The sequence below is a fragment of the Lipophrys pholis genome, assembly GCF_963383615.2.
Source record: "Lipophrys pholis genome assembly, chromosome: 14".
Classification (NCBI taxonomy): Eukaryota; Metazoa; Chordata; class Actinopteri; order Blenniiformes; family Blenniidae; genus Lipophrys; species Lipophrys pholis.
The window spans coordinates 26,895,566-26,907,780 of NC_137633.1; the positions used below are offsets into that span (position 1 = coordinate 26,895,566).

The following is a 12,215-nucleotide window of genomic DNA, read 5'->3' on the forward strand; positions in this document are numbered from 1 at the left end:
TCTTCTGGTCCATCGTTTGGTCCGTGGTCTGGGCCGTGGTCTGGACTATCGTCTGCTCTGTCGTCTGCTCTGTCGTCTGGTCTGTCGTCGATCCGTCGTCTGGTCCTTCATCTGGTCTGTTGTCTGCTCCGTCGTTGGCCCGGTTTTTTTGGTCTGCCGTTTTGTCCGTCGTCTGGTCCATCGCCTGGTCAGTCGTCCGGTCCGTTGTTGGTCCGTTGTTGGTCCGTTGTTTTGCTCTGTCGATTTGTCCGTGGTTTGGTCCATTGTTTGGTCCGTCGTCTGGTCTGTCGTTGGTCCATCGTTTTGCTCTGTCATTTTGTCTGTTGTTTGGTCCATCGTTTGGTGCGTCATCTGTTCCGTCATCTGTTCCGTCGTCTGCGCCGTCATCTGGTCTGTCGTTTGGTCCGTCATCTGGTCCGTCGTCTGATCCTTTGTCTGGTCCTTCATCTGGTCTGTCGTCTGGTCCATCGTTTGGTCCGTCGTCTGGTCCGTCGTCTGATCCTTTGTCTGGTCCTTCATCTGGTCTGTCGTCTGGTCCATTGTTTGGTCCGTCGTCTGGTCCGTCGTCTGATCCTTTGTTTGGTCCTTCATCTGGTCTGTCGTTGATCCGTCGTCTGGTCCTTCATCTGGTCCGTCGTCTGGTCCTTCATCTGGTCCGTTGTCTGGTCCTTCATCTGATCTGTCGTCTGGTCCATCATTTGGTCCGTGGAGCCTTCAGAGGTTTTGTTCTGTGTGTGATGAAGCTGTTAGTGGCTCTTTGATAACGTAATAATGACAGCAGCTCCGGGAAGTGACGAGGTGTCGAGGTGTGGACACACACACACACACACACACACACACACACACACACACACACGCACCTTGCTGAGCCAATCGCAGTGTCGACTTGCCCCCTCATAATGAGAGCAGGTTGGGGGAAGCCTGTGATCTGAGTGCACGCTTAACACTGCCACACACACACACACACACACACACACACACACACACACACACACACACACACACACACACACACACACACACACGGGAAGCTCATTAGAACAAATTGGAGCTCATGACCTCACATTTTGCCGGATCACACCACAGAAAGCCTCATTACCTTTCACCAAACTCATCAAGTGGAAATCATCATGGAAGTTTCAAATGAAACACATTTACCACAAATCAAGCTGCGTGGAAAATATTAGAGGAGATAAAATCCAGCGGACGACTGCAGAAACTTTAGTTTTACATGTTTTAAATTCTTATTGTTTCGTCTTCAGAAACGACTGCAGGAGAGCAACGAGCTGCTGGAACGATTCAGAGAAGGACGACTGCCTGTGGGAGTGACTGACGCCCAGGTACACACACACACACACACACACACACACACACACACACACACACACACACACACACACACACACACACACACACACACACACACACACACACACACACACACACACAGTTTTTCTCATATTTAAAAACCTTATTGATCTTTCAGCTTCAACCATCACATGAATCTCTTAATGGATTAATTTAAAAAAAGAAGAGTGACACTAGAACTCGATCCACAGTCAGGGGGGACTGTGAGGTGCAGGTTCGGAGGTCCACGTTTGCACAGAATGTTCTTTCAATCAAGGGTCGTTCTAGTTGGGACACTCTGCCAACACCACATCTGTCTCATTCAAGAGACGACTAAAAACATTTCTTCTCAGTCAGCAAAATTGTGAACATGAGGAAGTGTTTTTACTACACAGGGACATGTATCTTCTTATTTTCATCTTTTTATCATGAGTAGGTCAGTGTGATTGAGGGGGGAGGAGGAGGGAGGAGTGTATGGGTAATATTGGAATATGTGATAAGGCAGCTAACTTTAGAGATAGATGTAGTAATGTAGTATTTAATTCTTTACTGTTTGTTTAGTAATGTGGTATCTTTCCCCGTGCGTTATGTCATATACAGGTACATCTCAAAAAATGGCTCATGACACTCAGAGTGAAATACACTGCTCAAAAAAATTAAAGGAACACTTTGAAAACACATCAGATTTCAATGGTGAAAAAAAAATGTGCACCAGTGCACCTGTTGTTAATTCCATCAACACCAATGCAGCTGAAACTGATTAACAACCCCCTCTGCCACGTACCTGACCAAAACCTTATCAGAAAAGTGCAATTGAATTCATGCCATACCCTGATAAAAAACTAGTGTAGTTCAAGCCTCATCAACATTTCAAGAAATAAAGGTTTTGACTTTCTGAAATGAGTGACAATATTGAACATTTTCATGATATTCAAATTCTTTGAGATGTACCTGTATGTATTTTAATGTGGTGTGTTTTTTAGTGTGTGCTATGTTTTCCATGTATTATTGTAACTATGTATGTTTGTGTTTGGTGGTTTGGTTTTACCCCGTGGGACTACCGATGGAAATGAGCTCTGAGCTAAATCTGGTGTATTTACAGCACTGGATGTCTGGTCATTAATATGCACTGTCCCATTCAAATAAATTAATAAAAGAAAAGAAAAATCTTTTATGTTGTTATGAATGGATTATCCTTTATTAATTCTGAAGGAAGTTTTAAACTCGCAGAAAGAAAAAAAAAATTCAGATTTAAATAAGTAAAGAATACAATAGTATAAATTAAATTAAATCATAAATATTATAATTAATAGAATAAAATCAACAAGTTCTTAAACATATAGATGGATGACTACAAGAATTGAAAAATGCAAAATCATACACATTACTTATATTTGAATTCAGAAATAAATACAAAAAGGACAAATAGAAAAGAACGAAGCAGGAAAAATCAATGTGCTTTATAGATTATAATTTCTCCAGTCCGTTAGTTCTTTGATTTATTAAATACAACAGGAACAGCAGTTTTTTTGATATGTAGCAAAACTTTATGTGCATGTTTGTGAACTGATTTAGTTTTTAATGTTGGAGAAGTTTTTGAATGTTGTTGAGTTCCACTTCATGTGCTCATCATCCGGTCTCTACTTTTTTAGTTTTCTATCATGAATTCTTCACTGATTCAAGTCCAAGTTTGGTTTTAAATGATGATAATCCTGCAGATTAGGTTTTAATATGATAATCCTCATGAAATAATCACTGTGATATTTTCTGTTATTCTATATATCTATCTATTATCTATTGTTATTCACTTGACTTTTTCTTATTTGTGCAGCTTTGGAAAGCCCAGAAAATAAAGCAGGTGAGTCTAAGTCCCCGTCCATCTTCTTTCTCCTCATCCTTCTTAAAAAGTTTGCCGTCCACAAAAATTAAGCGACGAGCAGCAGCAGCTCCTGCAGCGCCACCTGGAGCAGGTCGGCCGCCATGTTGGTGTTGTTAAGTGATGTCGCGGAGAGGGAGGTGGGGTTGTAGGTCGAGAGGACGGGCCATGACATCATTGTCCATCCACACGTCAAAGCTGAGGCAGCGTTTTCTAATTTCTCCTGCAGATTAAAACCAAAAAAAAAGGCTCCTAAAATGCTGCATCATGTGGATGATCGGACAAAAACAATGGTGATATGAAACGGCGTTGCCATGGTGACAGGGCCCAAAACTTTCTCCTCGTGACGATCTGATGAAGGTCTTTATCATCTGTTTGTTGTGACACGGGGTCTGATATAATCCAGTGACCACCACCCAAATCTAACTGATAAAAACAGAAAGCAGCTACTCAGAGCTTCCCTTTTCTTTGTATGTAGACGCTCACATTGGGGGTTTTTCACGTCTGTCTTGTTTTAGTCCCGAGCCCCGGAGTGGCCATAGAGAAAAATTATAATAATAATAACAGGTGAATGAGTTTGGGTCTTATTTTTCACCATTCCTACATTCCATAGTGACTTTCTGCTCCTTTCACTTTATTTCTGGACGTGTCTGAATCAAAAGCTTCAACATGGAGGAACGGAGGTGTAGAATGATAGAACGCTGCTCTACAGCCGTTTCCATGGTAACCTAGGTAAACACTCTGATTAAAGTTCTCTTTCACATGAAGCCATTAAAAGGCTCATTTTAGCTCTAAAAACTCCAGGTTTTCGTTTCCAGTAGTTTGTAGTTTGTTTAGTAGTTCCTGAGGAACCAAAAGTCTGGTTCATTATAAAGAAGTTCTGTGGAGCGTCTCATAGCGGAGCGCCCCCTGCTGCCTCATGCAGACCTCAGCCTGCGGTCAGAACGCCGTACAAGACCTGGAGGTAAAGTGAGTTACAATGATGTCACCATGAAAAGCCTGAAAAAAAACACAATGGAAAACTGATTCTAGATCCGACCAGCTGACAGAGCAGGAACACGGCAGCACTCTGAGATCTTAAATGATCTCCTTCCCTCATATTATTAACTTCAGCGAACAACTCATTATCTCGTTCCCACGTGTTATTATTATTTTTTTCTCTAGAACCACTCCGGGGCTCCGTGTTCACTGTAAATTTCAATATGCTGGTTAAGAATCTCTTCCACCTCGTAGGTAGCGATAACTCCGGCGATAACTCTGCCCCCAACTGATGACGTGTCAGGCCCCCCTCTGGCCCCCCTCTGGTCCTGCTCTGGCCCCCCTCTGGCCCCCCTCTGGTCCTGCTCTGGCCCCCCTCTGGTCCCGTTTGGGCTCTACTCTGGCCCAGCAATGATGTGGGGCCAGCGTAGCAGTAGTTTAGCCCCTGTTTGACCAGGGCTTTGGCGGTGGAAAGACAAAGAGCTGGTGCCAAATCTGGCCCTGGACCAGAACTAGAACCTGGTTCTTTCTGGTGGAAAAGCCCCCCATGTGACATTCTGTGTGTAGATTTGGGATTATCCTCCAGTCTGAACTGACCGTCTCTAAACCGTCCAGTTTTTAGTTTCACAGTCATGTGACCGGAGTTGTCGTGCTCATTATGATCTGATGGAGTCATTACGCTGCGTTCACAGGCCATCATCCACCCCGACACCGGGGAGAAGATCCTCATGCCCTTTCGAATGTCAGGTACGGTGTCTGGTGTGGCCGCCGATCTGGGCTCTTGTTATGTGGTCCAACATGAGGCGTCCGTCACCCCGGGAACTGTCACGGCTCGGTGGGGGTCGTCACGGCCGCGAAAGGTCAAACTCAGCTGGACGCTGATTAAAACCTCTCTCCTACGGTGACGGTGAAAGTTCTCCACAGGCAAACATCTGTATTTTGGTCCAGCTTCAAAGCACCTTTAATACGAGTGTGGGAGGGAGGGAGAGAGAGAAGGAGGGAGGGAAGGAAGGAAGGAGAGCGCACTAGGGAGAGAAGGAGGGAGGGGGTGAAGGAGGGAAGGAGGGAGGGAAGGAGGGAAGGAGAGTGCACTAGGGAGAGAAGGAGGGAGGGGGTGAAGGAGGGAGGGAGTGAAGGAGGGAGGGAGCAGGAGGGAGAAAATTAGGGAGGGGTGAAGTAGGGAGGGAAGGAAGGAAGGAGAGAGGACTAGGGAGAGAGGGAGGGTGAGAGGGGGTGAAGGAGGGAGGGAAGGAAGGAGAGGGCGAGGGGGAGTGAAGGAGGGAAAGGAGGAGTGAGGGAGGGAGGGAGGAAAGGAGAGAGTGGGAGGGAGGAAGGAAGGGAGGAAGCAAGCGTTAACAAGGCCGAAAGAAATGCTGCAAGAATGGCTGAGATTAACCAGATTAACTGTATGATGAAAGCTACTACTGCTTATCTTGTGTTATTGAATCAATCTGTTTCTGTAAGTAGAGCCAACATCAGATTATAGAACATCTTTCTCCTCTAACATCAGATTAGAGCATCTTCCTTCTCTAGCATCAGATTATAGAACATCTTCCTCCTATAACATCAGATTATAGAACATCTTCCTCCTATAACATCAGATTATAGGGCATCTTCTTCTTCTAGCATCAGATTATAGAGCATCTTCCTCCCACTGACTGGTGTAGCTCCAGATTAACTGAATGTATTGTATATTGTGTATTGTTTCAGACCCAACTGAGACAAATAAAGTTGTACAAGAGTTATTTTCCCAAGTAATGAGTAACTATTTCAGGAACGTGCAGGAGGAGAAACCTTTAGTATTATTATATTCAGACGAGATGTAATCCCAGGAACATTTATTAGATTGTAGAATGAGATGGTGAGACAGAACATAACGACTCTGTCCCTCACCAGGTTTCATCCCGTTCGGCACGCCTGTGGTGAGACTCACTTACATAGATTTCATTTATTCAAAGGTTTCAAACAGACGCATAGAAATCTGATTGTATTTTCCTTGTGTTCAGGTTGTTGGTCTCCTTCTTCCAAACCAAACTCTGCTGACCACCATCTTCTGGCAGGTAACGTTCACTCTGTTCACTCCGTTCACTCTGCAATCACACTGACGTCATGTTCACTTTACCTCATTGGTGCATGAGTCTGTTTCTTTAATAGAACACCCAGGTTATAGAGCATCTTCCCCTCCATCATCAGATTATAGAGCATCTTCCTCTTCTACTATCCACATTATATAGCACCCTCCTCCTCTAACATCCAGATTATAGAGCGTCTTCCTCCTATAACATCCAGATTATAGAGCACCCCCCACCACCACCCACATTATAGAGCAGTTCCCTCATCCAACATCAGGATTATAGAGCATCTCCCTCCTCTAACACCCAGATTATAGAGCGTCTTCCTCCTCTAACATCCAGATTATAGAGCACCCCCCACCATCACCCACATTATAGAGCAGTTCCCTCCTCTAACATCCGGATTATAGAGCATCTCCCTCCTCTAACACCCAGATTATAGAGCGTCTTCCTCCGCTAACATCCAGATTATAGATTATCTTCATTCCTGGTGTGTAACAGTGTTTTCCTTTTGGACAGTGGTTAAATCAGAGTCATAACGCCTGTGTGAATTACTGCAACCGGAACGCCTCCAAGGTACCAGATGCTTCACACACTCCCATCATGTTTTTATCTTAATCTGTAATAATCTGTAATAATCTCTGTCTTTCATTGTAGCCGGCTCCGTTTTCCACGTTCTTCCAGGGATACGTCGGTGCAGTGAGCAGCGCGGTGTCCATCGCTGTGAGTATATGTATAAGTTTTTGTTTTTTGTTTTTTAGCCGAGGCTCAGATTTCTATCGTCACGTTGTTTCCCCTTCGAGTTCCAGGTCACTTTGCTTTGTGGAAATGTTGGTTATCATCTTTAGTCTCCACGCCATGTTTCCTCCATTGAAGCTGCTTTTTGAGCTCCTTTAAGACGCTCCAGGAGAATGTTTAGCCGCCCATTCAGAAGCTGCTTCTTTAAAACAAACTCAGATTTGTTTCTAACCTCCGTGCCGTCAAAGGTTCACAAAGGAGAATAAAACACATTGAGAGGCTGGCAGCTCGAGCAGCTCAGACCAGCCAATTACTGGTCCCAGCGAGCGCCGAGCCGGTGGAGGCCCTCGGGGCCGGCGGCGCAGAAAGAAGAGTGGTGGGGTGTCTGGTGGGAGGAACGACAGACCGGGGGGGGGGGCAGGACCACTCCAATTAATCCACCCCACCCCCCTGCTGGGCTGGGAAGAGCTGAGCAGGAAGTGGCGTTGTGTTATCAGAGCACGTTTAACCTGCTGCCACTGAGGATGACAAAAGCAGTGTCACGCCATGTCGTTATTAACACAACCTGTGTGTGCGTGTGTGTGTGTGTGTGTGTGTGTGTGTGTGTGTGTGTGTGTGTGTGTGTGTGTGTGTGTGTGTTCAGGTGGGGCTGAATGTTTTCCTCCGGAGAGTGAGCAGCTTCAGTCCCTCCTCCCACCTGCTGGTGCAGAGGTTCATCCCGTTCCCTGCAGTGGGTGAGTCCTGGTCCGCCGGGGTTAAACCTGCTTTCTGCCTCACTACGTGTCAAACTAAGTTTCAGGCTCCGTTTCCATGACGACGCATTATTTTTGTGTTTTTCTTTCAGAAAAGTTTCGCATTCACACGGCAACATTTTTGAAACGGTGTCCGTTTCCATGGAAATGGCAGAAACACTGGAAACGATGTAGTTTTCATGTTGGACCACTAGTTGGTGCCGTAGCAGTAATTTTCCCCGTTTCCATGGAGACAGAGTCCGAGCATTTCAGAAAAGTTCTGTTTCTAGTGACTTCGAGCTCCATTGTCGTGTTATCAAACCTTCAAAATAAAACGAAAGCTTTACGTTTTCACTTGAAAACAAAAAGTCATGCAATCATTTTTAAATCTATTTAAAAAAAAAATCTTTTGAAATTATTTCTTAAAAAGGCTTCAAGACATGATTTTGCTGCCAATTTCTTATATATTTAATGTGATTTTTTTTCCATTTACTATAACTTTGTCATCAAGACGTCACAGTGAGGTTCTTTTTTTACAATTTGTTCCGTTTTCTGTTTCCCTGCTTGTAACCAGTGATGCCGGTTAATTAGTTACTAAGTAACGTGTTATTCTCTAATGACCACTTTTTTCAGTAACTAGTAATCTAATGCGTTACTATTTCTAAACCAGTAATCAGATAAAAGTTACTTCTCCTGTGTGTTACTGTTGCAGCGTCCAGCAGGACCAGCTTCTTCTCTGTAAAGCCTCTTTATTATGAAACAGAACCGGTCCGCTCCTCGGTTCTCCTCCAAACAGACACCGACAGTGTGTCCGCTCTGTCGTCTGACCCGCCCCCTTCTCCACTCTCAGCCAATCACAGACCAGCTCGCTCTAGTGGTGCGTTCAGGTGACACAAAAGAATAGGAACTGACAAACATCATCACAAAACCGTATCATTGCAACAAGAACCCAACTGCAGAGATGTTACACTAGTTTTGTAATTTTCCTGAGTAAAAATATATATTGTCAGGAAGCCCCGCCCCTTTTTTCAAAGTTTTTAGCAGAACTGGTTTTCTTTTTTATGTTGAGACGGTGGGGGGTGTTGTCGGCAGCTGCTGAAAGTAACTAAAAGGTTACTTGTACTCTACTTCACTTACTTTCAAAAACAAGTCATCAGTAATTATTTTTTAAAGGAGTAACTCGTAATCAGTAATCGGATTACTTTTTCAAGGTAGCTGTGGCAACACTGCTTGTAACACATCAGCTTTGTCCACAATCAGTTTTTTTTGACGGAACCTGTGGTCCTAATGTTTTGGCCGGTTGTGTTTTGTGCTGTTTGTGAAGCGGTTGTGTTTGTGGATCATCCTGTTTTCTCTGTGTTGGATTAATCTCCATGAAAGCTCCTTTCCCTCTGTTGTCTGCCGTGTTTGGAGCCACTGAGCTGATTTCATCCAACTCTCCCACAAACACCGTCGCCCCGGGGGCTTAGACCCGTGTCCCACAATGCCCCGGGCTGCTGGGGTATAATTAAATTGTTTGCCTGCCCCCTCCTCCCGCTCTTCTAATTAAATCAACAGGTTTCCACACAGCCTCTGCTGGTAATTGGCTGCTCGTTAGAACTCTGCTGCAGCAAACAAATTGGATAATTACCCCTAAAGTGGCGTCTATGTCAAGGCCTCATTTACCTGATTTCTGTTTGTTCATTGTTGTTGCTGTTGTTGTTTTGGAAGGCCCATATAAAAGGTAATTAAAACGGCTAATTGAAGCGAGCGAAAGCAAAGTGCTGTTTGGATTTTCTCCGCTTTGATTCTGCCAGATTACTTAAGGCCAGAATTATTTGTAATAAGCTCATCAAGCGGCGGCCTGTCAGTCAATTAGATGCGAGAACGTTTAACTCCTGGGGACGCCTGAAGAAACGTCTGCTTTTTGTTTCTTTGTCTTTTTGGAAAAATATTTGTCATTGTGATATTTAATTCTTGGATTCATTACCATTAATGTACCAAATGTTATTAGGTGACAATTAAAACTTGCAATCATGTGAAATAATTACAAATTACAACCAGATATTTGAGCATTTAGCTGTGCAAAGTTTGCAATTATGAGTCAATTTTTATAATTACTCTGACGCCTTCATTTTTGTAATTACAAACCAGGGATTGGAGCAGTTGCTGTGTTTGCTGTAGTTTCTGTTATTGCTCATCCCAATATCGCCGTTATTAATTGCTCTGAATAATGAGCGTTAAAAAATCCCTTATAAATAAAAACAGTGATTTGCTCAGTCAATTGAATCCTGGTGGCAGAGCAGCCGGCAGCTCCTGACCAAGATAATGTGAGGTCTGAAATTAAAACGCCTCCAGGCGGCGACGCTAAACTCTCAGTGACTCCCAGTCCACCCACACACACACACACACACACACACACACACACACACACACACACACACACACACACACACACACACTTCACCTGAAGCTCGTCATTATTTCTTTATTGTAAATCCTTTGTGACGTTGTTCAGAGCAGAAATTGATTGTAGATTTGTTCCGTTTAAGCTCCAGACTCAGGCTGTTTTTATTTGAAAAAACTGTGATATTTCTCTGTATTTCTTACATTTACACATAAACCAGCTACGACTCACCACAAACGATGATTCCTGAAAACTCTGGCCACAGTGGAGATCTGGATAAACTCGTCTTCTTCTTCTTCTTCTTCTTCTTCTTTGTTGCTTAATGGCGGACGGAACTCAACGTTAGGGTGCAATAGCGCCACCTACAATCCTGTAGTGTGGGTCAGAGTATCTATCTCTTTTATTAAGTTTATCAAAATTTTACCAAATAATCCTGTTTCTTTTAAAAACACCAAGAGATCCTTAAATCCACCCTCTACATCTTTTAAAATGCTGCTTAAATGGAAAGACTCGATCCCCCGCCTTCTCAATCCTGGTTTCTACTTCTCTATGTGGATAAACTCTGTGTCTCCGGTTGCATCTAAAGAGGAGAGGTGGAGATTTACGTCACAATTCATGACGTGGTGTTTTTTTTCCAGGATTCTGATTGGCTATCATGGCTTCATGAGTCTCGTTACACTGCCCCCTACAGGTTTGGCTGCTCATAGCAGCTCTGAACCAGGTGGATATGCGGGTCCGTGTAAATTAAGATTTAGTTTTTAAACGTAGAAGGGGGAATATCCATTTTTGTAACCCGGGTACGAGTAAACGTGACCTGATACCAACAGTGCTGCATTGCCCATGAGCAGCACGGCCCTGCAGCCTGGCTGCCAGCGGAGTCACACTGAGAGAAGAAGTTATGAAGGTGTTCTCTTCTTCTTCTCAGCCAGTGCCAACGTCTGCAACGTGGTGCTCATGAGACACTCGGAGCTGTCGGAGGGCATCAGCGTCCTTGACCACAACGGCAACGTGGTGGGAACCTCCAAAGTGGCGGCCAGACATGTACGTCACAAACCACATTATATACAATCATTCATATATTTCTTTACTTATTATAGACTGGAACTGGTAAGATATTGAGTTTGTACACTTCTATTTTAGGATAAGCTCTGTGTGTGTGTGTGTGTGTGTGTGTGTGTGTGTGTGTGTGTGTGTGTGTGTGTGTGTGTGTGTGTGTGTGTGTGTGTGTGTGTGTGTGTGTGTGTGTGTGTGTGTGTGTGTGTGTGTGTGTGTGTGTGTGTGTGTGTGTGTGTGTGTGTGTGTGTGTGTGTGTGTGTGTGTGTGTGTGTGTGTGTGTGTAACGCAGGCACTGATGGAGACAGCGCTGACCAGAGTAGTCCTCCCGGTGCCCATCCTGGTGCTTCCTCCACTGATCATGACCTTCCTGGAAAAGTAAGATTTTCTGTTTTCCTCAATCTGATCAAATTTACTGAAACTCAGCAGGAGAATTATGTTTTGTTCTGTTAAGGTTCTGGAGGAACAGACCATCACACTCAGACTTTTTTCATCCAGTCTGTGGCGTTTAAAATGAGCCCAGTGTGAACTGTGACCCCGGTCAGCTGGGATTAAATCAACCCTCCTGTAGTCCAGCACAGAGGAATCCTAATCTGTGTGTGTGTGTGTGTGTGTGTGTGTGTGTGTGTGTGTGTGTGTGTGTGTGTGTGTGTGTGTGTGTGTGTGTGTGTGTGTGTGTGTGTGTGTGTGACCACCCCACCCCATTCCCGGACAACTTTTGATCAAACGTGACCATTAATAACTGAAACTTCCAGGGAAAAGGATTTAGTAAAACTGCTCTTTCTTAAATGATGATTATCAACTACCGATGTTTTCCCAGAGCAGCAGCAGCATAAACAAAAGCTTCTCACCTGAGAACAAAGGCACACCTCACTTGTTTGTGATCAGCACCTCCACCTCCGTCACGAGCTGCTCCGAGTCACAGATCAGAAGCACACTTGATGACGTGTATGCAGCCTTCACAGGCGAGAAAAACACCTGATCCAAAGGTTACAGCGGGACAGCGGGTCACAAGCAGACCGTTCATTAGGAGT

General features: G+C 44.4%; 1 protein-coding gene across 1 annotated transcript in view; it reads left to right on the top strand.

The window, feature by feature from the left end:
* Positions 1–12,215, top strand: part of sfxn5a (sideroflexin 5a) — a 32,796-nt gene that overhangs the window by 13,417 nt on the left and 7,164 nt on the right. The window contains exons 3-12 of the mRNA XM_080479485.1: positions 1,263–1,340; positions 3,179–3,205; positions 4,894–4,948; positions 6,098–6,123; positions 6,208–6,261; positions 6,793–6,849; positions 6,931–6,996; positions 7,655–7,745; positions 11,054–11,169; positions 11,474–11,559. Of these exons, the coding sequence (XP_080335611.1) occupies positions 1,263–1,340; positions 3,179–3,205; positions 4,894–4,948; positions 6,098–6,123; positions 6,208–6,261; positions 6,793–6,849; positions 6,931–6,996; positions 7,655–7,745; positions 11,054–11,169; positions 11,474–11,559 (656 nt within the window). The remainder of the gene's footprint in view (positions 1–1,262; positions 1,341–3,178; positions 3,206–4,893; positions 4,949–6,097; positions 6,124–6,207; positions 6,262–6,792; positions 6,850–6,930; positions 6,997–7,654; positions 7,746–11,053; positions 11,170–11,473; positions 11,560–12,215) is intronic.